We start from the raw sequence: 24,600 nt of genomic DNA on the forward strand, positions 1-24,600 counted from the left end.
GTATCTCTTACAGATAGCGCAGTGATCTCAACATTACATAATATATTTTAAATATACATTAGTATAAGAATATCAGATTTGCGTTAAAGTCTATAATAAGCGTTGTCTTAATAAAATGTTTTATAAAATATATAGAAAAAGTTTTAATATTATACAAGTTATTTGCTCATATAGATCACCTGATACTCTAATAATTTTGGTTCTATAAACAATATATAATTATCAAATTTTTATCAATATTAGTTACCTAAATATGTCAACTGTAGAATCTTATTTTATAATAATCCTATTTTAATTATTAATTTAATTCTGTTATATTATTGTTAAGATATCCAATGAATTTGTCTATAAAACACTTTTCAATTAAGTTCAACATTATAATTTAAAAAAAATTAATTTGTTAAAAAAATCATGAAATTTTGAGCCTATCAGAGTCGTCCGGTTGTCAGACGTATGCAAAATTCTTGAAAGCGATAGTGATAAGAGGTTAAAATTCTAACCTATAAACTATTGTGGCTGTATAATTAGCTGTAGCTTTTAGATGTACTATAATATTAAAATAAATTATATTTGATAACATTTTTGTTCAATTATTTTATTTAGATTAGAATTTTGTTGTGTCAAAGCCAACCTGAACTAAAACTCAGAGTTGATATGGCAACAATGCGTCGTTTTTTTAGATGTACAAAATAACTTTAAACAGAAAAATATATGGATCAAAATCATTGATTTGAAAAATAACAGACTCCAACGGACTGAGAGTGCTTCTTTTCACATGGACAACTGTCGGTGGCTATCTTACGTGCCTATAAAAGTTATTCTGTAAAGTCTTATTAACATTCGCATCTAATAAAATATTGTATATAATGTAATATTGTATATCCAAAAAAATCATTAAGCATATTGTACTCATATTAAATAGTTTCTCCTTCATACATCCAAATATGTGTAGGTATATATATGTAAACATTGTCCGCATTGCGTCAGCATATATATTTAAATAGAATCTTGGGAAATACATACTGATGTATTCGGCCTCGATAAAATTAGTATTCGTCACTTATAAAATTAGTTTTATATCACTGTCCATGTTTCTATTATTATTATTTAAAAGAAGTATTTTAATATGTTTTAAACCTGCTCGAATATTTACTGCTATTTTTGTAGTAACACGCAACTTAGTAATATCGATAATAATAAAAGTTGGTACGTTTAGATTGAGATTTTAAGGTTAATTTACCATATACATTGCTCTTTTATAGCTAAAAGAATTATGGATATATCCTATTAGGATAATTTACTATCAGAAAATGTTATTCGGTCTATTTTACTGTGTTTATTTATTTACAGAATATTCCAGTTCTGTCTTTAAAATTCCAATTTATTATTTTATATCTATTAGTCCTCATTTACTATTTTAATTTTCTTTTTCTCTATTTATTATCCTCTACTTATTTATGTATTTACCCAATTATCGTTATCTATTTTATCGTTTCCTATTTTAATATTTCTTCGAATCGTCGTCTGTTCTCTTATCCTTGTATAATTCTTAAATTATGGTAAATCAAAGTTAATAGTTTTATGATTGTAACTGTAAGTATTAATTATAACTATTATATAAACCAGAAACTAACGTCAAAATGGTCAAAGGTACTGATGTGTAGTTATGACCTATGAATAATTTGAAGCGTATCTAGCGTACGGCCTTTGACTTTTTCCCTTATTTGCATTGCACCATAGCTAGAGCTGGAGAAGTGAGTGCACAATAGCACGAGTGCCGGCCTCTCGGCGCAATGGTAAAGGCGATAGGACTGAAGTTGGTTACACGCCAGTCGGTAGGTATATTACCGAGAACCGTGGTTCGGGGACCAAGTTAAACTGTAGGTCCAGTTCAGATAAAGCCCTAGATGGTAAAAGGAGACTTTTAAATATATAAAAATAGCACGAGTATTGTTTATTCGAGTATTTAGCTTAATCCTAGGCAGGCGTACTAACCTTAGAGACAGAATCTCGTATTATCGAACATGATCTCAATGCACGCCCATTATTGTTAGTGTCAGGACATAAGATGAATAAGTTAATATAAACTGATAAAGTAGAAGACTATTTTTATGTTGTCTTCAGAACTAATAGGTAAGTACTCTTTTTGATTAACTTTGTAAAACCTATAATGTTCTCGCTCTTTCTAAGCACAAACACCAGACTACATGAAAGTAAGCATTATGTCCAATGGGTCATTCTTCGCATGTGCGTTTCAATAATCTTTCTCAGATTGTATTTACGAGGGTGGTTCAAATATGATGTAGACAAACGCTGTAGATGGCGCGCATGCACGTTTTAAAGGTCGTGGCTTGAGTATGTGATAGCTAGGTCCCTTGCGAACAGTGTGGCAGTTCGGTAGTGAGTGACTGAGTAGAGCTGCCATGTTCAAACGAGCCAAAGCATTCAAGGATGACATCGAAAACGTCGAGAACGAGCCGCATGATCGTCGACCACGAAGCAGCATTCGCCGAGTGGAACAACTCTTTTTGGAGGACCGTAGGAGGACCACGAACACCTTCAATACCGCAAAATAACGGTGCGATGAGTTCCTAAACCAGTGAAATGGTTGAAAGTTTGTCGCCGCTTGCTGACGCGATACGAGGCGGAGGGGGATGGTTTTTTAATTCGAATTTTTACTAAATACGAGACATAGGTACACTATTACACTCCCGAAATCAATATGTCGTCTAAAGAGTGGAGAAAGAAGGAGGAAGGGGCGCCAGTCAAAGCGAAAACAACCAGGTCCGAGGGGAAGGTTCTGTGTACGGTGGCCTGGGACCGGCGGGGCGTGCTGTACATCGATTTCCTGCGCACCCAACGTACCATTAATGCTGCGTACCACTCTAACCTGTCCAATGATGATTCCCTTATCTCGACAAAGCTACACGCCCATAAATACCCTGATATTCGCCTTCCTCACGAGTTTCCAAAGTCAATACCGTTGTCGATATATATCTGTTTATTTACACTATCAGAGGTCTTCCAAAGGGTTGAAATGCATTCAGTCTGGCCTTTGTCATCTGCACTCTCCTCATGTCTTAATCGGTCCCAAATCCACCTGCTTTCCGTATTTTTCCATGGTTAAATGTGCCGAATTAAAACATGTGTGTTTGGGGTGTTTTTGTTGTCGTAAATAAATCTGACATAAATAAACACCAAACACATACATACATCAGACGCCTAAACTAATATCTACAAATATTAACGTCTTTGTTCCTAGTTGTTATTAAAAAATATGCTGTGTCAAATGAACGTTTGATAATAATATGTAAGGAATACATACCGACATTATCGAAGCAATATTGTATGGACTATGCAAAGTTCATAGATGTACCTTATAAAAATATAAAGTTACAAGACAAGAATCCAGACATACGAAGCCCATTTGGAACATATTGGTAGTATGAAAAAAAACCGAATGCAAAGGTACCATAATACATAAAAAATATGTGAGTATAAGTGATAATTGAATATGTTGATACCGTTTCGTTGATATTGACATATGCCATATTTGACATCAATTTTTATTTATTTCTCTCGTTTTCATTAATATTTTTAATACCTTAATATTAATTTAGGTTATTTAGTGAAGAATAAAGGTATATTAGTAAATTTCAGGAACATTATTATCATGATTTTATTTTGATATGATTTTTATTTTATTAATAATAGTAATCGCATTGTGGTGAAATTGAAGCAAAAGACAATATCCTTATCTAAATTTACTCTTAACAAAATATGGATAAATAAAGAGAAGAAACCTCAAAAATAACCAAACTAAATTGATATTTTATTGATTTTATATAAGTACGCTTGCTCTCAACTAGCCAATCATGTGCTACATCTACACTATGACTTCCCTGTAGCCTAAAAAAACCCCAGTAATAGTATCTTTCCTTTTCTGTCTTAAAATCAGAAGGCGAAAGAATTCTTACATGTCTGTCTTACTTATGACATATTCGTCAGCAGGTATTGAGACGAAATATTAATTATTTTTATTATCGACTGTTTTGAATATTTTCTTTCACTACAGTTATAGCTCTATACTTACTAGTTTTTTGGAGGCCTTGCTTTGCTTTCCTGTGAGCTTCATTATATAAATGTGGCATACAAATTATAAAATGGCAAAGGTATTAGAACACAAAAACTATTATTTTACTAAAAAACAACTTTATTTTATGGAAAAAATAATATGGAGAAAATCCGACTTGTTGAACGGAGATATAAAGTAACACTGATGGTTTTTATCTATTAGAAAACAGACCAAACCGCTTTCGTTCCATATACCATTCTCTTCAGACAGTAAAACATATGGTTTTTAAGCACGGTCGCAATTCTTCGAATACAATATAGTCCGCAGCCAGTAACGTAACAGTAGCGCGATGTAATACCTCCCTCCTACATAAATGCCTACAGAGCTGTACGTAGTCGTTTTCTCACCTGGGCAGTTTATAGTTCTGTAGCGACCTTGAGGCATGTCGAATTTTATATCGTGGAATAACGGCCAACAAAGTACCCAGAAATATAATCCCAGATGTTGAACACGGGCGGGGTGCCAAGCGACAAAAACGATAACGAATAGCTCGTAACCCCGAGACGTTTATCTGGGATGTTATTGAAGGGTATTTCGGTCATTCAGTACTCGACTAGCGTTTGGTTTAGACGTGGCACCATCGACTGTTCAAGCCTCGTCAACAGGTAACTCCGCTGCCATCCGTTTTATCTATTTTGTATTTTCTACATTTTTTTATATTGCCAATAAATAACGGTCACATAGTGTAAACACCACTGTTTCATTTCGTTTTACTTTCATTCACCGAACCATATCAATTTACCCTTACGTTTGAATAAAATTATTGTTCAGTATCGCCTGTATCAGTTTACCTTTGTTAATCTTGCGAATGACACTGCTACCAACCTAATTTCCTTGGTATCTATATAACTTTTGATAATTTCAAATTGCAATAGTCTACATATAGAGAGACAGAAGTGGACAAATTGAAGCATAATACTGCAGTGTGCCTTTGGTTACAGCTTGAGCAGCGATATTTTTGCTTGAGCTACACTTAACTTCACCACTGAATACTTTAAGTATGTTTTACTTTAATAAAATTATTAATTTTTTTAATTGTCTTAGACCCCTCATATTTAAAATTTAATACTTTATATTATTTTACATGCATCTTAAATGCCAATTTACCAAATAATTAGCTTATTATAGCTAGTGGATAGCATGCAGGTAATCAGAAGATTGGAGCGAACCGAAGCACATGAAGCACTCGTATAGTGTATAAGTGTTTAGAAAATGTTTAGTTTATATCCCATACTCGTCCTGCTTACATATTGACGCGTGTCGCGTACAATTGAATAATACTAATACATTAAGATTGTGTTAAGCATATCTAATAAAATATATATATATATAGACTGGTTTTTAAAAAAATATAATACTGAATAATAAAAGCTAAAAAAGAAGTTTAGGTTCTAAACAGTAAAATTTAATCTACCGTAAAATAAAAAGTAAAAATTTGTATATTTTTATATTAAGTAAAAAATCCCCACTGAAGAAATATTTCATATTTTGGTATGAAATAGATTATTAAAAAAAAACAAATTCCAAACAAATATAAAATATCTATTATTACAATTACAACTTATTAATACAACATTTTAATAAACTATTATTAATTAAATTTATTTTAATTATTATTATTCTAATTTATTATTAATTAATCATTATTATAAACAAATTATATGTACTTATGCTATTATACAGATTATATGTCATTATATATTATCAGAATTGTAATGTTATTTGATACTACTTACAAATAACTGTAAAAGAAACTAATGTTACTTTTGCTTTCTTTGTATATAGATTATAAATTTGTATGTATAGATATTTATTTATGTAAATGTTATCAAATGCGTCATGAAAATATATCATAAAATTACATTGGGAAATTGTTTTATGTGGTCCCAGCAATGCAGGCACGTCATGCAGCTACTTCTGAATTAGTCCACAAAGGCATATAACTGCCTCATTTCTGTAAAGCGATTGCGTGTTGCTGTTATTTTAAGTCGCAATTTTTGTATGCTTGACTTAAAGTACGATTAGCATTTTTCTGAAATTTTATGACTTAGTTAAAAGAAAATTTGATGAAATTTCCAATTCGACTTTAAAAATATTTTGATCAAGCCAAACATCCTATCATGAAAGTATTACCCAGAGTTAACGACCACAGTTACCACGACTATCGTAACAGCAGAAGGATCGTCTTGTCGCCTTTACCACAGCGCTAAATAAGCCACCAAAAAGGTTCATTTACTTTAAGAAATGTATTTTGGTTAAAATCCTGAATAAATATTTCGACTTAAGATAGGTGGGATTTTTTTGGATCTAACACGTGGGGTCAGAAATATTCATTCTTCAACAAATATGTTTAAAAAAAGGAACTTAACGCTCTTTTTGTTTGCATTCAATTATAGATTAACACAAAATAAAGTAATTCAATTTGTAAACCAATAAGTTAACACTAATTTTATAGACAAGATAGCATCTCGAATAATAATACATATTAATATTTTGTTGCTGTTCTTTAAAATATTTCTTGTTTGTATGTTTTCTCAATTTTAACTCGAATTATTCATTTAATAATTTAGCCGTTTTAATTATCCCATCCAGAATAAAATGTAAAAAATAATTATAACTTGCCTCAATTCATTGTTGTGTTGAACAAGTAAATAAAATGATAAGACAGATTTAGTTTTCTTTCAGTATGACGTTAGAGGTTAGTCATGTGATCCATATGAAATCCTCAACCTATGAAATACTACGGGACAAAATATTTTCATGAGAGGTACCTGTAATGGTAATTTAAAGTAACCAATGAAATTCAGCGATATGACGTTCCAGCACTTTCTCTACTAAGACCATACAAAACAATTCTTATATTATATGTTTTAAGTTAACACTCTATGAATTACATTGCACTTACCTAAATTAAAGCGTTTACTATAGTTACTCCCACTATCAAAAAACTAGCGATCGCAGGGATCTTATTGGCCGTGTTACAAAGATCTTCGAGGCAGACTTTACATTCTTTGTTTTGACCATTCGTACAAGCAAAAGTCGGTTTGCCAGATGCATCTTTGTCAGCTATAACACATCGTCTTTGTGTAATTTCCTTTTTGTCCGCATCTGTCATAATAATTTCCATAAGTCAATTATAAAGTAATCTTTTATACATGCGTAAATACTTATTTTAGTTGATACTTAACTTAGTTTTAGTTATTTTAGTTACAATGAAATAAGTTAAATATACAAATTTGAGCACATCATTTAAAGATATACCAGGCTACGATTTAATAACAGGAGAATTACTGCAAAAACTACCAAGAAAGGGAATTATAAAACTCACCAACTTGATCAATACAGCATTTAGATTAAAACATGTCCCAGACATTTGGAAGACGACGGAAATTATAATAATCACAAAACCTGGGAAGTCACCAAACGAAATAAAATCCTATAGACCTATATCACTGCGGCCAGTAATATCTAAGGTTTTTGAAAAACTCCCGTTGAAAAGAATAAAACCGATCATAGAGAGAAAAAAACTAATACCAACACACTAGTTTGGGTCTATTAACAAACCCTCAACAATTGACCAGGTCCACAGAATAACAGATGTTATTGAAAAAGCCTACGAAAGTCTACAAAAGCCTACGAAAAGTATGCTCAGTTATATACTTAGATGTAGCACAAGCCTTGTTCATAAACTACAGAAAATGCTACCAAAACAACACACCGAACTGTTAAAATCATACATTACAACCAGAATATTTAGAGTCAAGCAAGAAGAAGCTTACTGTACAATAAAAGAAGCTAAAGCAGGTGTACCACTAGGAAGTGTATTGGGACCAATGCTTTATCTACTTTACACTTCTGATATACCACAAATGGAAAATATCATGATGGCTACATTTGCTGATAATACTGCGATTATAGCTGTTGGAGACAATAGTGAAGAAGCCTCACGAAAATTACAACAGGCAGATGACAATATGAATAATTGGACACAAGCTTGGAAAATAATAATTAATGAAAGTAAATCTGTACATGTGCAGTTCACCTATAAACAGACCGTACAAGCACCAATAATATTAAATAACACTATCATTCCATATAGCAACTCGTAATATCTGGATGATATCTTGGAATGAATATCGATGCAAAACTTCGCTGGAAGGAACAGGAAATATAGGAAAATGTACTGGCTAATTGGAAGAAAATTACAATTATCAATACATAACATATTGCTATTATATAAGCAAATATTGAAACCTATAAGGACATACGCAGTTCAATTATGGGGATGTTCTGCAAAGAATAACATTAATAAAATAAAAAAAATTTCAGAACAAAGTCCTGAGAGGTATTGTGGGTGCACCCAAATACTATAGGACTAATTACCTACATCGACGCCTTAAGATACCCACAGTCAGTCAAGAAATCAAGATTTGTAATAAATTGCAAAGGGGCATGAGGAAAGACTCCATTCTCATACTAATATAGAAATATTGCAACTTTTTGATAACACCAGAACAGGACACAGACTCAAAAGAATCTAACCATCTGAACTTGTGTAGTGTTGTGTAGTATATATTAAAAAATTCAGCAGTGACATGTATAGACATTATTTCACCAGAGACTGGGTTAGGGCCGATGGGTCCTCCTAGTTATATACCTAGATTTAAGTTAGCATAAAGACAAATTGTAGGTTAGACGAAAACGACTAGTAACAATATATTAATTAAATAATAAATAAAAAACGAGATTGATACATTGATTGAAATTACGGGCTATAAACAAAGCCACTACTTAATAAGATTGTTGGTTACTAAGGAAAATCTACCACTTTGATTAAGATACATAATTAAGACATTGCTAGGGAATTGATGAAGATGGAGAGCAAAAGTGAAAGTGAATTAGACGGGTACATCGCATTACCTATAACGCTTGTTCCTCGGACTCCCGATGGTGACTGAAAAAGCTTGACCGAAAGTGTTGTTTCCGGGGTCTAACCAGGCTGATAATTCTAAAAACGAAAGGACCTATCCGATAGTTATTTTTTACCTGGATGAAATCGTACGCTTGCAAGATATCGACGGTTTCGAAGGTGATTTTCATTCTTGAATTCATCTTTCTATGGAGTCTTCCACCTTGACTACCTTCATGACAACAGTAGAATCTTATACGGTCTTTTGGACCCATGCCTTATAATTCTTTTTATATAAAATTTACTCAAATAGCTACCGTGCCAATCGAACATGTACGAATGGTGAAAGGTGAATATTTTTAGCGCTGCGATCACAAGGTTTAATTGGCTAAGTTTAAATAGTTACAAAATGACCAAAAAATTCGAATAGAACAACATGCAGAGCGGTTCGCTTAAACAGTGTTAATGCAATCATTTTTAAATTTGTTGTCCGTTTTCCTTTTTTAGTTTGGTTTTCCTCGTAAATGTTTGGAGCCTTTTGGATTCCGTAAAATAAAAGGAAAACTTGATTTTATGTAATACATTTTTTCTATGTTTTATTGTTACTAAATTATGAATCAGAGACATCATTTAAAGTAAAATTATCTAGATTAACCATAATACAAATTTATAATCATCATGGTCTGTACGTCTCAGGACTTAGCTAGGACTTAGGATAAGTGCCTATCCAACATTGTTTTTACCAAGTGCATATACAATTATAGGTTTATTACACACTTATATGTATATATTATTTTTATAGAAAGTCAGCCTACTTGCACCCAGCTATTCGAAAAATGTGATAGTTAATGTGTAATATTTGTTACAGTACCATGAATTAAAATTTTAATTGTTACTTCAAGGATAATTTTGGATGAGTTTCCAACTCATTATATTCATTTAAGGTATCTTAACTAATATTGATTAAGAGTTTTATTTGGATCTATTAGAGTGCATGGAGATAGAAATATACATTCTCCAGATAGTATGTTTGAAAAACCATTTAAAGTGTTCATTATCAATTCATTTTTTTAATATAATTTGTTATATTTGGGGAAAATTGTGAACAAAATTAACATGCCAGAGATAGAATATCAGTTGTTGTCACAGATATCCTAAAAATGCATTTTAATTGTTCAACCAATAATGGGTTTCCAGTTAAATTTTTTAAAATTATTGTTAGGAGTTAATGCAATACTAACAGGGAGAGACCTGATTTCAGTATAACATTAGCTAACAGGTCAATTGAAAAGTCCGCGGCCTGACACATAGATGTCTAAAATTAAATCTATATGTTTTTTAGTTAGCCCTAAACCTCTAAAGATGCGTGTATAAATTTGACAGCTGCCGGATCATTAGTTTGTGAATTATAGCTTTTTGAATGAAGCAACTTTTGTCATTGTGAAACAAATTGACAAAAAGGTATTTCGCGTGTTGATATAATATTGCTTTTTGAAGGGAAAAATACAGTTGAAGCAAAAACTTGGCTTAATGCCGAGTTTTCGGACACTGCCCCAGGAAAATCAACCATCAAGGATTGGTATGCTAAATTTAAACGTGGTGAAATGAGCACCGAAGACGATGAACGTAGTAGACGTCCAAAAGAGGTTGCTACCGACGAAAACATTTTAAAAAATCCACAAAATGATTTTGAATGATCGTAAATTGAATTGAATGAAATAGTACATACTCTAAAGATATCAACTGAACGAGTACATGATATCATTCACGAATATTTGGGTATGAGAATGCTCTGTGCAAAGTGGGTGCCGCGCGAGCTCATTTTTGACCAAAAACAACGACGAGTTAATGATTCGGAAGTTGATCAAGCGTAATAAATCCGAGTTTTTGCGTCGATATGTGACAATGGATGAAACATGGCTCCATCATTTCACTCCGAAGTCCAATCGACAGTCATCCAAGTGGACTGCACACGATGAAACCGCTCCAAAGCATGGAAAACGCAATAGTCGGCTGCTAAGGTTATGGCGTCTGTATTTTGGAATGCGCATGGAATAATTTTTATTGACTACCTTGAAAGGGAAGTACCATCTAAAGCCACTACTCCATAGCATTATTGGACCGTTTGAAGTACGAAATCGCCGAAAAACGGCCACATTTGAAGAAAAAGAATGTGTTGCTTCACCACGACAATGCACCGTGTTACAAGTCAGTGACAACGATGGCAAAAATCCCTTAATTGGGCTTCAAGTTGCTTCCTCATCCACCGTATTCTCCAGATCTGACCACAGCGACTATTTCCTGTTCTCAGATCTCAAAAAGAATGCTCGCTGATGCCTATGAACTGAGGCCTATTTTGAAGTCAAGGACAAATCGTACTACAAAAATGGTATCGAAAAGTTGGGGGAGTGGCTATAATCAGTGGATCACCCTTGAAGGGAATTATGTTAAATAAAAAAAATTAATTTTGCCAAAAAATGTGTTTTACTATGGTAGGCCGGGGACTTTTTAATTGACCTGTTAGAAGATAAAACTCTAAAGTAAAATAATACTTTCATTATATTGCCGAAAGTGCTGAGCTGTTAACTTTTTTACTTATATACTTATTTCTTTATTTTTTTATATTTGTATACTTTTATATATTATAATCATTTATATACTTTGGTTGGTTTGGTTTTTATTTGAATAATATTGGACAATGAATGTGACCTCATATGGTAGTTATGTGAAATTAGGAACAAATTAAAACAAAATATGTTCTCTGCATGTTTCTATATGAGCAATTTAAACTAACCAATCAAATCTTGCGTTTTCAGCGACCTCAATAATTGAACCGAAAAAAATATTTTCACAGGGCTTATTATAGGAGGTACACTCCTCTGGCTGTGTGTGATAAACTATGGCGTACTAAAATGGATCCTTAAGTCAGAAAACGCAACTGTAGTATATCTCAAATAGCAGTGAACTCACGTCATCAATATATATATATATATATATATATATATATATATATATATATATATATATATATAAATTAATTTTAATACTAGACAATCATTTTATTGTAACATGTAACCGAATCAGACTGCAAAATGCTTCTGGTTGTCAATGATTTCAAATCGCTGCTTAGTATTTGTGATTAATCTGGTTGGAATGAAAATCGATAACTTCGAACATGCACGAGTTTATATGAACCGTTTTCATCAGACAAATACATTTGAGAAGTGTGTTTGGATATGTGGAAAAGATTATCTACAATAACACACTTCAGTTTAGATGAATTTCTTCAGACGCCCAGAAGAAGAAATTGATAAGTGGCATCGTGAATTACTGTTAGATCGAAAATTAACAGCTTTGTTATTGATTTGAATAGTGGCTCTTTCTGCATAAGGGATTAGGATTTACATGCTGACATTACCAAGACAGGGTAATCTGAATGTAAACAATTAAAGGTAACTATACTAATTGATATGTACACAGGTAGTAACTGAATAAACTGAGAGAAAAAGCAATGATATCAAATAAGAAAATAACCCCAGCGACGAAGGAAATAAAAACTAAACATAAAAATGTAAATATGTTCTCCAGTGAAAATAAAATACATTACTTTGATGTATAATTATTAATTACTTGGGCTAAGCCCCCAGAGGATACCATGGATGAGTTAGAAAAGAGTTAAATGTAAATATAATAAAATAACTCTAACCTATGAATTATTGGGGCTGTATAATCAACTGTCGCTTAATTTATTTGATAATATAATGAATTAAATGTGCTAAAATTTTAAAAATTAATCTATATATAATATTTTTGTTTCATTATTTTATTTGCATTAGAATATAGTTATATATCAAAGCTAAAGTAAACTAATATGCGTAAAATGTCAAAATTAAAGGTCACAAATTGATATGGCGTGAGTTCACTGCTACTTAGAATCCCTGTGAACTTGGAAACAAGATGGAAATCGAGTGTCTGGATTCCTCTTCTTCTTCTTCCAAAAGGAGCCAAATCGAATAAAAGTTATTCACGAAAAAAAAATCTCTTCAGAGAAATTCAGAAAAAGCGAAAAAAGCTGAATGATTTTTATCACAACAATGTAAGCTGTCATAAATCGACTGAACAAAATGTTGTACCCGCCAGAATATCTAAATGATGAATTCTCAATGATTTTCGGTACAAAGAGAAGCGGTAGCACTTGCCGGTTTTCCCTCTATGGATCCCCAACCAGGTGACGGCTTTAAGTTTCCCAAACTAAGCTTCTCTGGATAATTATTAACGCTTCATGGTTTGTCAAAAATGATTAAATTCACAGAGAGACTGACACTCCAACAATCAAGCACATTTTGTCCCAACTAGGCTACAACGAACTCTTTCGTTAGTTAGTTTAGTTAGTTTCATCAGAGGATTATATAACCATGATTTTGATTTTTATTCAATAATGAAAAGCTATCAAGGGGTAATAGTTAATTTCTCCCTATTGTTTTACCATTATATTTTCTTGATAATTCAGTTTTTGCTACTATAATAAACTCTAATATAAGACAAATTAGGTTCTTGCATATATTCTGCTCTGACTACTTTTTTATATTGAAAGTACATTTCCTAAGGTAAATTGTTATCAATCACTATGCGTTTCTAACAGTACGAGTATTTGATTAGCTTCGCTATCAACTCAATAATAGTATATAAACAACTGTTATTTTGTGTAGGTAATTATGAAATCCATGGAATTTAACACTTAGTTATTTAGGTTAGGTTGTTTAATAATTAATATTGATACTTATTCACGCATATTCACCTATGAAAATTACTGATCAAAATACGTGCAAGTACCTAATATTTATTTTTCATGCTTGACAGTAACTTACTAATATAAACTTCCTTTAAGCATGCTCCAATATGATTCCCACTCGCTGTTTTTCCGCAATTTGTTATCTTCTGCCATAAATCGGGATTTAAGCACTTGTCTTCAGCGCAAGAAAAACATTCTAAAGCAGTGCCTGGAACATAAATAAAAAAATTATTAATTATTTAGTCGTCAGGATAAAATACTTATAAGCTAAATAAAAATTTAATAAAAAGTAATATTACGATTAATCAGTTTCGAAAATGTTTTGATTTTGATGATAAGTGATAACTGACATATAGTCTGTTCAAAGTTATTTTGTACATACGTCATTTAAATTTGTGACATCAAAACGTCGCAATGTTGCCGCATCGACTCTTGAGTTTTAGTTCAGTTTGGCTTTGACATACAACAAAATTCTAATCTAAATCAAATAACTGAACAAAAATGTTATATATAATTTATTTTAATATTATAGTACATCTAAAATCTACAGTTAATTATAGGGACAACATAGTCTATAGGTTACAGTTATAACCTCTTGTCACTATTGCTTTCAAGAATTTTGCATACGTTTGACAACAGGGCGACTTTGCCAGGCTCATTCGTTTACGTGTTCGAACCAATCATACAGCATTGTGTCTCTTTTAACTAGAATAAAATGAGAAGGAAAATATTGTCTGATTCTAAAACGAATTTATAAATTGCGACAGGCAATACATTAAACATCTTGATGATGTATGCACAAAATAACTATGGATAAACTATATGTTTTAAATGTTATTAAAAAATTAACCAACAACAATTAAAATATTAGGATGCCCTAATATTCCCACTCTCTAATAAAAGTAAAATATATTACTATACAATTACAATACAATTTATATACAATTGTTAATTAGGTGGATTATACCTGCAGGGAATACATCTACAAACGCGCCTAGAACTTTAACTCTTAGTCTGGAAAAGAGGCCAATGTAAATATTTTTAAACATTGATAAGCATTAACATTTTTAAGGATTAATGCAATACAATATGTGACTATATGACATTTTCTTCTTTAAACCTTGTATCAATTATTTTGATATGTACTTTATAGACCTACGTTTTGGATAATCAATATTTAATTTAATGATTATAAATAAATTCCTTTAATATACATGCTAAAATGAAATATTCAATTTCATGTGTTTTAAATGTTATTAAAAAATTAACCAACAACAATTAAAATATTAGGATGTCCTAATATTCCCACTCTCTAATAAAAGTAAAATATATTACTATACAATTACAATACAATTTATATACAATTGTTAATTAGGTGGATTATATCAATTATTTTGATATGTACTTTATAGACCTACGTTTTGGAAAATCAATATTTAATTTAATGATTATAAATAAATTCCTTTAATATACATGCTAAAATGAAATATCAATTTCAAGAATGTTTTATAATATATGTTATTCCTTCATTTATTATTCCATATTTATGTCTATAACATAAAAGTAAAGAAATATTATGAATACTTATATTTGATGCTCTAAAGTTGTTACTGTTCTGAACACAATCTTATTTATGGTACTTTGTTATAATGTTCAGTGACGTAGTAATTTACACTTATAATATCACACTTTGTTGATTATTGAAAGTTAATGGAAGTTACATTTAATTAAATGAAATTTAAAAAAATTTAGTGAGTGTTAATTCTTGAGATAATTTGCATATATTTTAATTAATGTTATGTAACAAAACAATTCTGATTTTATGTTGAAAATACTGTATGCATATGAAAGAAACATGATTAATTTAATACATTGTGGACACAAGACGTTACTAGTAATAATTAGACTTATATACCGGAAAACGTTGGAAACTAAAGTCAGATTTGATACAGCAACATCAATGACTTCAGAAATATTGATGACGTGAATCAGCAGTAATAATATTTTACTAATTATATGCATATTTTATCTGACAAAGCTTGCTTTTAAATTAATCTAGAATGTATAAATAAAATGTTTTTAAAATAATAGCGGATATCCTTTTTGACATTGTGCAGATTGCTTTTATCACATAATCTAGTCGACAGGCCAACATACATTTTATCAATACAAATTAATATTTTTAAAAAATTTGCATTTTAACATTTTTTGTTACTTTTACCGATTAATAAAACAGCGTGGTAACAACATTATTTTACCCATTTAGATACAGGTTTTGATTCGTTTATAAATCAGAAGAAGCCTTATAAAAAACAATATATATATATATATATATATATATATATATATATATATATATATATATATATATATATATATATATATATATATATATATATATATATATATATATAATTCATAAAAAAAGAAAGTTTTGAATAACCTTGTGACTATGTTTATATGTGCTTCAGAACCATCAGAGGGCTGGAGGTATTAAAGACAGGGCAATTGACAGATTTATCTTTTTTGTCATGTGCTTTGGTTTAAAATTTTGAGATATTTTATAATATCTATCAATTTTAATTGTTTACAATTGATTTTGTAACTTTTACCAAGATATGATTAATCATTAGACAATTATAATAAGATATACTAACTTAAGTGTTTTTGTAGGAGGCAGGTTTTTTTAGAAACATGCATTTTTCATCGTTGCATTTGGCAGCAGCATAAATAAAAATGATAATATTTAAATTTAAAAACGAAACAAAGATATTCAGGTGGGTTCAAGTAGTTCCAGGGTATGTAGTTTGAGGTTTTAATAGGATGTACAGTTTCCTAAAGTATCCTGCTCTAAACCTAAATGGTTTTTAAAAGTCAACAATGCAACAACAAATATTCATTGCATTTCAATTGAAATAGAATTAGTATAAAAACGAAGTAAATTGTAAGATTTTAACATTGAAATGAAAAATTTAACATGGGTTTGTATATATATTATATAGTAACAGATGAATCTGCACCTTCAACTTCGGGAAGATAACGAACATGCAATACAATATCAAAGGGTTAGTTGAGTTGGTTTATTAAGTTTTTTGAGTAAATACTTATACAAGAAATATATAAAAAAGAAAAAAGGTTCATAAAAGACAGTTCAGATGCATAAAATATTATTCAGTTAGCTATGTTTCTGTTTCAAGTGTTTTTAAAGTACTAATGTAGATTTTTTTTTCATATTTGTTAAGTATGGAAATTGTAGTATAAAAATAAATAGTAGCTTCAATTACTCAATATATTTTGTATATTTATAGGAAATATTGTGAAAATGGAATTATTTTTCTTAATAATGACTGAGGAGAATATGATTTATATACATAACACTCAATGTCTTCAATTATTCCAGTATAGCAATAAATTTCCAAAATATTCGCATTTAAAATTATATTATTGGCCTAAGGAAACATTTTCCACATTTGTTAAATGTCAATTACCAAATTATATAGTGTTTTTTCGATTTAATTTAGTATTCAAATAATAATATTAAATAATATTTTTTAAATAAACAAATAATTTTATAAGAATTCTTTTTATATTTTTATATTTCCCACTAAAATATACCCGCTTGTTATTTAGTCACAATTTTTATATGGGAGGACGCCTTCTCTAATTTGTTATTCTATTCTTGGCTTGATAAAGTGACGACGCACATAATTCCTTGAGTGAAACGTTTGTAAATCGAATATTTACAAAAATGTTTTGGGTTAGTGAAGCTGAAATGGGCTATTAACAGATCCTGGAATATCTAAAGATATAATTATTTTTTAACAATGAGAGGTCACCCCCTATGCTTTCCAAAAAAAAAACGGTCTATGACAGATAATTACAATGGATACGTTGCTACTTAAAAAATATATAAAACTTTATGCAATGACCTTAATGAATTTGTAAATGACAGTGTATGATAGAAAAATTAAATGACACAAGCTCCATATGATCTAGCACTGTACAAAGCATCGCTGCCCACCCACTGAAATAATAAACCGGTAATGTGAAATATATGTCTTTACTACAAACTATTCAAAGCATCCTTATTATCATTATTTTAAATTTAAAATTAGTTTAGTAGAGACTGTTATAGTTTAAACATCAGTTTAAATATTTCAACTATTCATAAAATTAAACACCTTCACTATTCACAATAAATTATATATTAAAATATTCTGATAAATACATATTTATCACTCTTGTGACCGGTTTTTTTTAATAACGATTAGCAATCGTAAATTTATACGGAAAATAACATAATAGTGCGAAAAAGATGTAAACAAATTTTGTTAGAATTTAAATAGTTGATGACTAATTTTGAAAAACTACTACATGATATTTTTACGTATTTACTTTACCTAGAATAAATGTTATTTTTACAAATATATTTGTAATAATTTAACTTTAAATGAACACGAAAACGCTCCATATCTGCGGATGATGTAAGTTTTTCATCATATTCGACATACACGTTCTAATACGTATCGATGGTGCGCAGTTCTTTCTGAACAAGTTGTTTATTTTCGATCAAAGATAGGAAAATATTGTATGTAGTCTATTCAATATAAGTCTCCTAACTACCATGTTGTTTAAAATCAGGTAGCATTTTTTTCTGTTCATTTTATTCTAGTTAAAAAGAGACACAATGCCGTTTAATGCGCCCGAACATGTAACCGAACCATATAGAGCCTATAAAATTCGCCTGGTTGTCAAATGTGTGTTAACACTTTTCAAAACTAGCGTCTTCGACTGAAAACCACGATCGATTATTTACTAATTATCTACTTTTAACCATCGACTTTTTTAGTCGGGACTGGCGACGACATTCGACTGGTGTTTAGGCCAGAGAAAATGGGACGCGAGTTGGTGAGGTGCACTAGGGGCCACGGCAAGCATACGCGGGATAAAACTGTCAGACGCCAAAATTGCACAAATACGATTGCAGTTCTTGCTTCGCAGTAAAGCTGTACGCGGTAGTAGGCTTGGTATAATGGCAACCGATACTACACTAATAACTACTAAATCTGATTCGAAAGATGGTAATGTTCATCTCTTAGATGGCTAGTAAAAGATAACTGAGAAGTTGTATCTAAAACTAAGAAGCACTAGCCGAGAATTCACTTTAATTAAAGAATTTAATGAATAATTTAATTTAATCATCATGCAGTCTACATGACTTGTATCGTAAAAATCTTGTCGAATACACACAAATTTGATTAATTCTTTTTTAATTTTATTTTTAATTTTAATTTTATTTATAGTGGGAATATTAGCTGTCACATTTATAACACATCATTTTCAACGACATGGAATAAGTATCAACATATTTCAAAATTTAATGATAACAAGAACAGAGACGAATATGATTCTGGTTGTGTTGGAAGTTGTCAATTCTTTAATGAAGTTTATCCATCAAGAATAGTATTGAAAAATTGTAGTAACCGGTAATAATTGAGAGTGAAAGCCGAAGAATGTAAAATTCACAGAATCAGAAAAGAATAAATTAGACAGCATTTTGCTAAGATATAAGAACAGTGTACAGTGATACTATGAAATAATTAAATTTGCTAACAAAAGTAGACCTGCATCAAATAAACAAAATATAAAACTATCAACAAGACCCTAATGATCTAATGGCAAGAAAAATACAATGCATTATCATATATATGTAAATAAATAATTGTTTTGTAAAACTAAAGATATATTGACTGAAACTTCTTTCAGCTTAAAAGTACGATCATCCCTTCGTTTTAGGCTAGTTTTTAAAAAAATAGAAAGGCATATAGAAATTATTTTTATTATTAAATTTCGTAATAATTATTTTTTAAATAAAATGTATTATTTCAAAAAGTTTTTTATTTTTAATGTTTATTTCCCTCCTTATATCATTTAACATTAATTTTATTCAATTCAATTATTTATCAAATTTATGTATATTTATTTATAAAAAATAATGATGATGTGTAATATGATGCTTTTATAAAAATAGAATAGCTGGACACATATTAATTATATTTTAATCATTTCGTTTTATTCAATATAAATAAAATGTGTTATTTCCAAAATTTTACCATTTTTATTTACCTCCTAAACCATTTACCTGCTTATATATATTCGGCATAAAATCTAATAATCACCATAAAAAAGTAAGTAAATAAAGCTGCATGTACGCATGCGCCAAATTCGAATTATTCTGTTTTAAAATCAAATTTAGCTCAATGTGCGCATGCGTCAAACTCGGAGATAGATATGAAGTGCGCCGTTTTTACATCTGCCGGTACTACACCGACAGTATACATTTAAAATCATCGTGGTCCGGAGATTCGGCTACTTCGGAACCATTCGTCGGCGCAATCTAATAACCGCAAGACTAAATGCTAAAAGTCGATGTTGCCAAATTTACAGCTAGGCTATTTGCTTTATGGATGTATTTTATTTTAGAAAAATAATATATTTAACAAGACTTTCTGACATTAACCTTTATATTTTGTTTTTAAGCAAAAATTACAATAGACTAGATAAGTTTTTTTACTATTTAGTACAATATATAGTTCTTGCTTTATGCTAAGAGCGACAGAATCTGATGAATTGCTTCGTTTCCATGGTGCGTTATTTCGACCGCCGTATACAGGATGTTTGACGTAAGAAATAGCGCATTTAGATTTTCATAACGATTACAGATTAAGTTATTAGTTATTAGTATATATAAGTCGGTAGTACAATAACAGCAATATACTTTTATTCCTGGATCAATTATTTAATAGTTCAACAAATACTGAAATAATAGTTACTGAAAGCAAACTTTTAAGAGAGGATTAACCGAAGTTCAATACATTCGCAATTTTGGTGCAAAGCAATTCAGAACTTAAATAGTGCTCATTGTCCAAGTAAGAAGACATTTGTTAAAGTGCCATCAATTAAAAATTTAATAAGTACATTGAACCCCTTCATTGCCTTAAAGAAAAAAATTGCCATGTTTTGAGAAATTGCACCTCTATACCTTCAATGCCGTATGTTCCTATACGAACAAACGGGGCAAAGCAATACTTGGGGTATAACCAAAAAATTGTTTTATTATATTGTTGTATTATACAGGTCTTTGAGCTATCTGTTTTATTTTATCCGACGATATTACCAGATCGATAATGTATATAACATATATTTTATCAAATATCTTTAAAAATTGTAAATTTAAAGCCTTTTAATTGTACAGTACATAATGATTTAGAATATTAAAAATAATATAATTTTGGATAAAATAAGCAAACTTACTTTTAGTTAAGATTACTTTTAGTATTAGAAAATAAAAAGACAGAACCCTTAACCCCTACCCATCCTATTACATTGACGCCACTAACCAAATATGAAAAAGGGAAAGACAGAAGAAATAAGTTTGATTTATTCCAAAGTTCTTCGTTTAATTCTTCCGTAATTTTTTAGATACATTTATTTCTACATGTTTTTATTATATATTCATTGAATGTTATTTAAAAAAATATTTTATTACAGAGATTAAATTGTTTTTTACGTAACGTCTGAACTGTCACGTGCAAACTTTATCAAAGAACCAATCAATCAAATGTCTTCACTGCAAAATATATTTCTTAGAGGTGTCTATAATGGAAATTTAAATTGACCAATCATTTTACTTGAATGGTCAATTATGTTATAACCCCATCTGGATATGCAAAGCAAAACTTCTCTCAACAGACCCCTATTGAATTTTCTCTATATTATACTATGATTATTTTTTTACAACTGTAGTGACCTTCACATGTTTCGAATTTTCCCGCAATTATCAGCGGCCCACAGATCAACTCAAAGCGTTGTACATGCCTGAAGTTAGCACCCACGGCGAGGTGTCAACAGGTGGTACTGACAGAGAGTAGGATGGGGCAAGCATAAGGAAATAGAGATTTAACTCTATAGGAAATTATGGGCAAATGTTTCGAGACGTCCAACATCTAGATGTTGCTACTTTTAACTTATTACTTGCTTTAATCGCTACGCTATAAGCCGCGACGAGATCTGATTGGCTCACTTGGTTTCTATTTTTACGTTTGTTGTTTATTTATTTTGAGCACTATTTTCGTACATAGAAAAAATAGAATTTCATGGTATAGGCGACCTTGGAGAAATGTTTTGTTTAGTTCAATCAACGGTAGCGCTACGATCGCAAATTGTAATTGGCTAGTTTAAATTCCTGGTGCCGCCACTAACATGGAATGTTATTGGTCGATCAAATTGTGTGAAGCATTTTTTATGGGCGTCCATTTTTAAGTTTGTCGTTTGAAGGTTTTGGTTTTTGTTTAGATCAAGAAATCTTTGTCTTACGTTGTGCATATTTTCTGTTTTACATAAATTATTATGGAGTAATAATACAAAAATTGATGACAATCCATCAGTGTAGTAATAGATGTGGTGTACCGGGGTAAAAATCTACTACGGAAATTAAACATCGTTTCCCAAAGAATGATCTCGCTCCTTTCCAAAAATGGGTTGATCAAGTAAATAGTAGTAAGTTACTTAGATAAACCACATTGCAAATATATCAATGTCATGGTGTCTGCCACGGAAATTTTAATGAAAATTTAGAATTACCCTTCCTTCACGAACAGGTATTAGGGTAAATGCATATCCAACATTGTTTTTATCAGGTATATATAAAATTATAAATAAAACTATCTATATATTATATATTATAAATATAAATATGGTATAAATAAAATTATCTATCTATTACATGTCTGCTTATATATTGTTTGTTTACAGAAAATCAAAACCTACTAATGAAGATGTAAATAATAAAATTCAATTAATCTACCAAGTTGTTCGTATGCTGTCAGTGTGATGTCTCTACATAAAGAAGTCTTACAAGAAGGTAATAATAAAGATAACTGGATAATTAGTAGTAATAAATACTACTTTTAGTTGTAAAATATCCCTAAAATATTTGTAATACTTTAACTTTTTAGAACAATCAGTGTTCAATAATTTTATAGTAGAGGTATTGTATATTTAAATGTGATTGCCTTGTTAAGAAAATATTTGTTACGATACTATCAATTAAAAATTTTATTGCTACTTTTAGCGGATTTATTACCATAAAGAAATCTATTTTGTCTAAATTTACAAATAACTACATTTGTAAATCCTTCAGCATCTACAGCATCCTTCACCTAGTATGTTCGAGAAATCTTTAAAAGGGCACATCATCACTTCAATTTTTTCACATCAGTCTTCCGGAGAAAATTGTGAAGAATATGAACATGTTACATAACTTATATTCTTTTTTAACGGGAGATCTAGTACCACTTAAGGTTGTTAAATCACCAGTTGAGTCTATATTTTCAGTTCCAGAGAACTTTGCTCTGAGAAAAACAAGAGTATAATATTGTATTTTTGTCTTATTTCAGGCTATTTAACAAAGCTTCTGAAAACGAGACAACATGCAATATTTATCTACATTATATAAGTAGTTCCACAGGTTAAATACCCTAAAATCTAGATATCTTTAAAAAACACATACATTTTTTGTGTTTCAACTATCCAATCCATAATGATTTTCAAGACCAAATTTTATGAGTTATTATGAGATGTTAATTTTTAGTTAATGCAATATCAAAAGGGAATGATTTAAAGTTTATCTTCCATATATCAAGATAAGTTAGAACTCTAATAGATCCCATAAAATTGATGGCACTAAACAAATATGGGAAGGCGTTATAGAAGAATTATAGATATTTTAATTTTGCCTAGAATAGAGTTCATAATTTTTTTTGCTTTTTGTTTATATATATTTATATTATTTACACTTATGTATATTTGTACAGGATTTTATTTTAACAAATTAATTTTAAAAATTATATTTGATTTTCATTTAAATACTATTGGCCAATAAATGTGACGTCACAAAGTAATCTGGAGAAATGGCAGACCGATCAAAGCAAAGTATTTTCCTTACAGGTTTCTACATAACTATTTTAAACTAACCAATCAAATTCACGTTGTCAGCGCCGCCAATGATTGAACTAAGCAAAACTTTGCCCCACTACTTACCATTGGAGTTGCACACCCCTGTTTTCGTATGGCTGACATAAGAAATTATTATTTCATTAGTATATATATACATATATATATATATATATATATATATATATATATATATATATATATATATATATATATATATATATATATATATATATATATATATATATATGTATATATATATGTATATATTTATGGATTTTTGCCATCGTTTTCACTGACTTGTGACACGGTGCATTTTCTTGGTGAAGCAGCACTATCCTTTTCTTCAAAAACAGCCGTTTTTCGGCGATTCGTCCTTAAAACGGTCCAATAACGCTATATAATAGTCGCTGTTGATGGTCCTTCCTTTTTCCAATGAAAGTCCTCCAAGTCAATGAAATTTATTCCATGCCCATCCCAAAATACAGACGCCATAACCTTACCAGCCGACTGTTGCATTATCCCACGCTTTGGAGCGGGTTCATCGTGTGCAATCCACTCGGATGACTGTCGATTGTAAAGTGAAATGATGGAGCCATTGTCACATATCGACTCAAAAACTCGGGTTTATTATGCTTGATCATCTTCAAACACTGCTCCGAATCATCAACTCGTCGTTGTTTTTGGTCAAACTCATGAGTAAACTTGCAGTGGCCTATTCGAAGTCGGGAGAAGATACTTGATTTGTGT

The 24,600-nt window shown here is 30.4% G+C and overlaps 1 protein-coding gene across 5 annotated transcripts in view; it reads right to left on the bottom strand.

Moving 5' to 3' along the window:
- The window catches only part of LOC143206607 (uncharacterized), a 42,584-nt gene that overhangs the window by 14,910 nt on the left and 3,074 nt on the right, over window positions 1-24,600 (bottom strand). The window contains exons 2-4 of one of the 5 annotated variants that reach the window (XM_076419223.1): window positions 13,913-14,044; window positions 7,041-7,243; window positions 5,657-5,877 (exon numbers count right to left, since the gene is read on the bottom strand). In XM_076419223.1, coding sequence (XP_076275338.1) covers window positions 7,041-7,243; window positions 13,913-14,044 — 335 coding nt within the window. In that variant the 3' untranslated portion in view covers window positions 5,657-5,877. Of the gene's footprint in view, window positions 1-5,656; window positions 5,878-5,949; window positions 6,168-7,040; window positions 7,244-13,912; window positions 14,045-24,600 lie in introns of those variants that run through there. The other 4 variants (XM_076419224.1, XM_076419225.1, XM_076419222.1 and 1 more) reach the window with 4 other exon arrangements.

Source organism: Rhynchophorus ferrugineus, unplaced genomic scaffold (assembly GCF_030347505.1).
Source record: "Rhynchophorus ferrugineus isolate W39M unplaced genomic scaffold, kcgeb_rfMv2 rfM1, whole genome shotgun sequence".
Lineage (NCBI taxonomy): Eukaryota > Metazoa > Arthropoda > Insecta > Coleoptera > Curculionidae > Rhynchophorus > Rhynchophorus ferrugineus.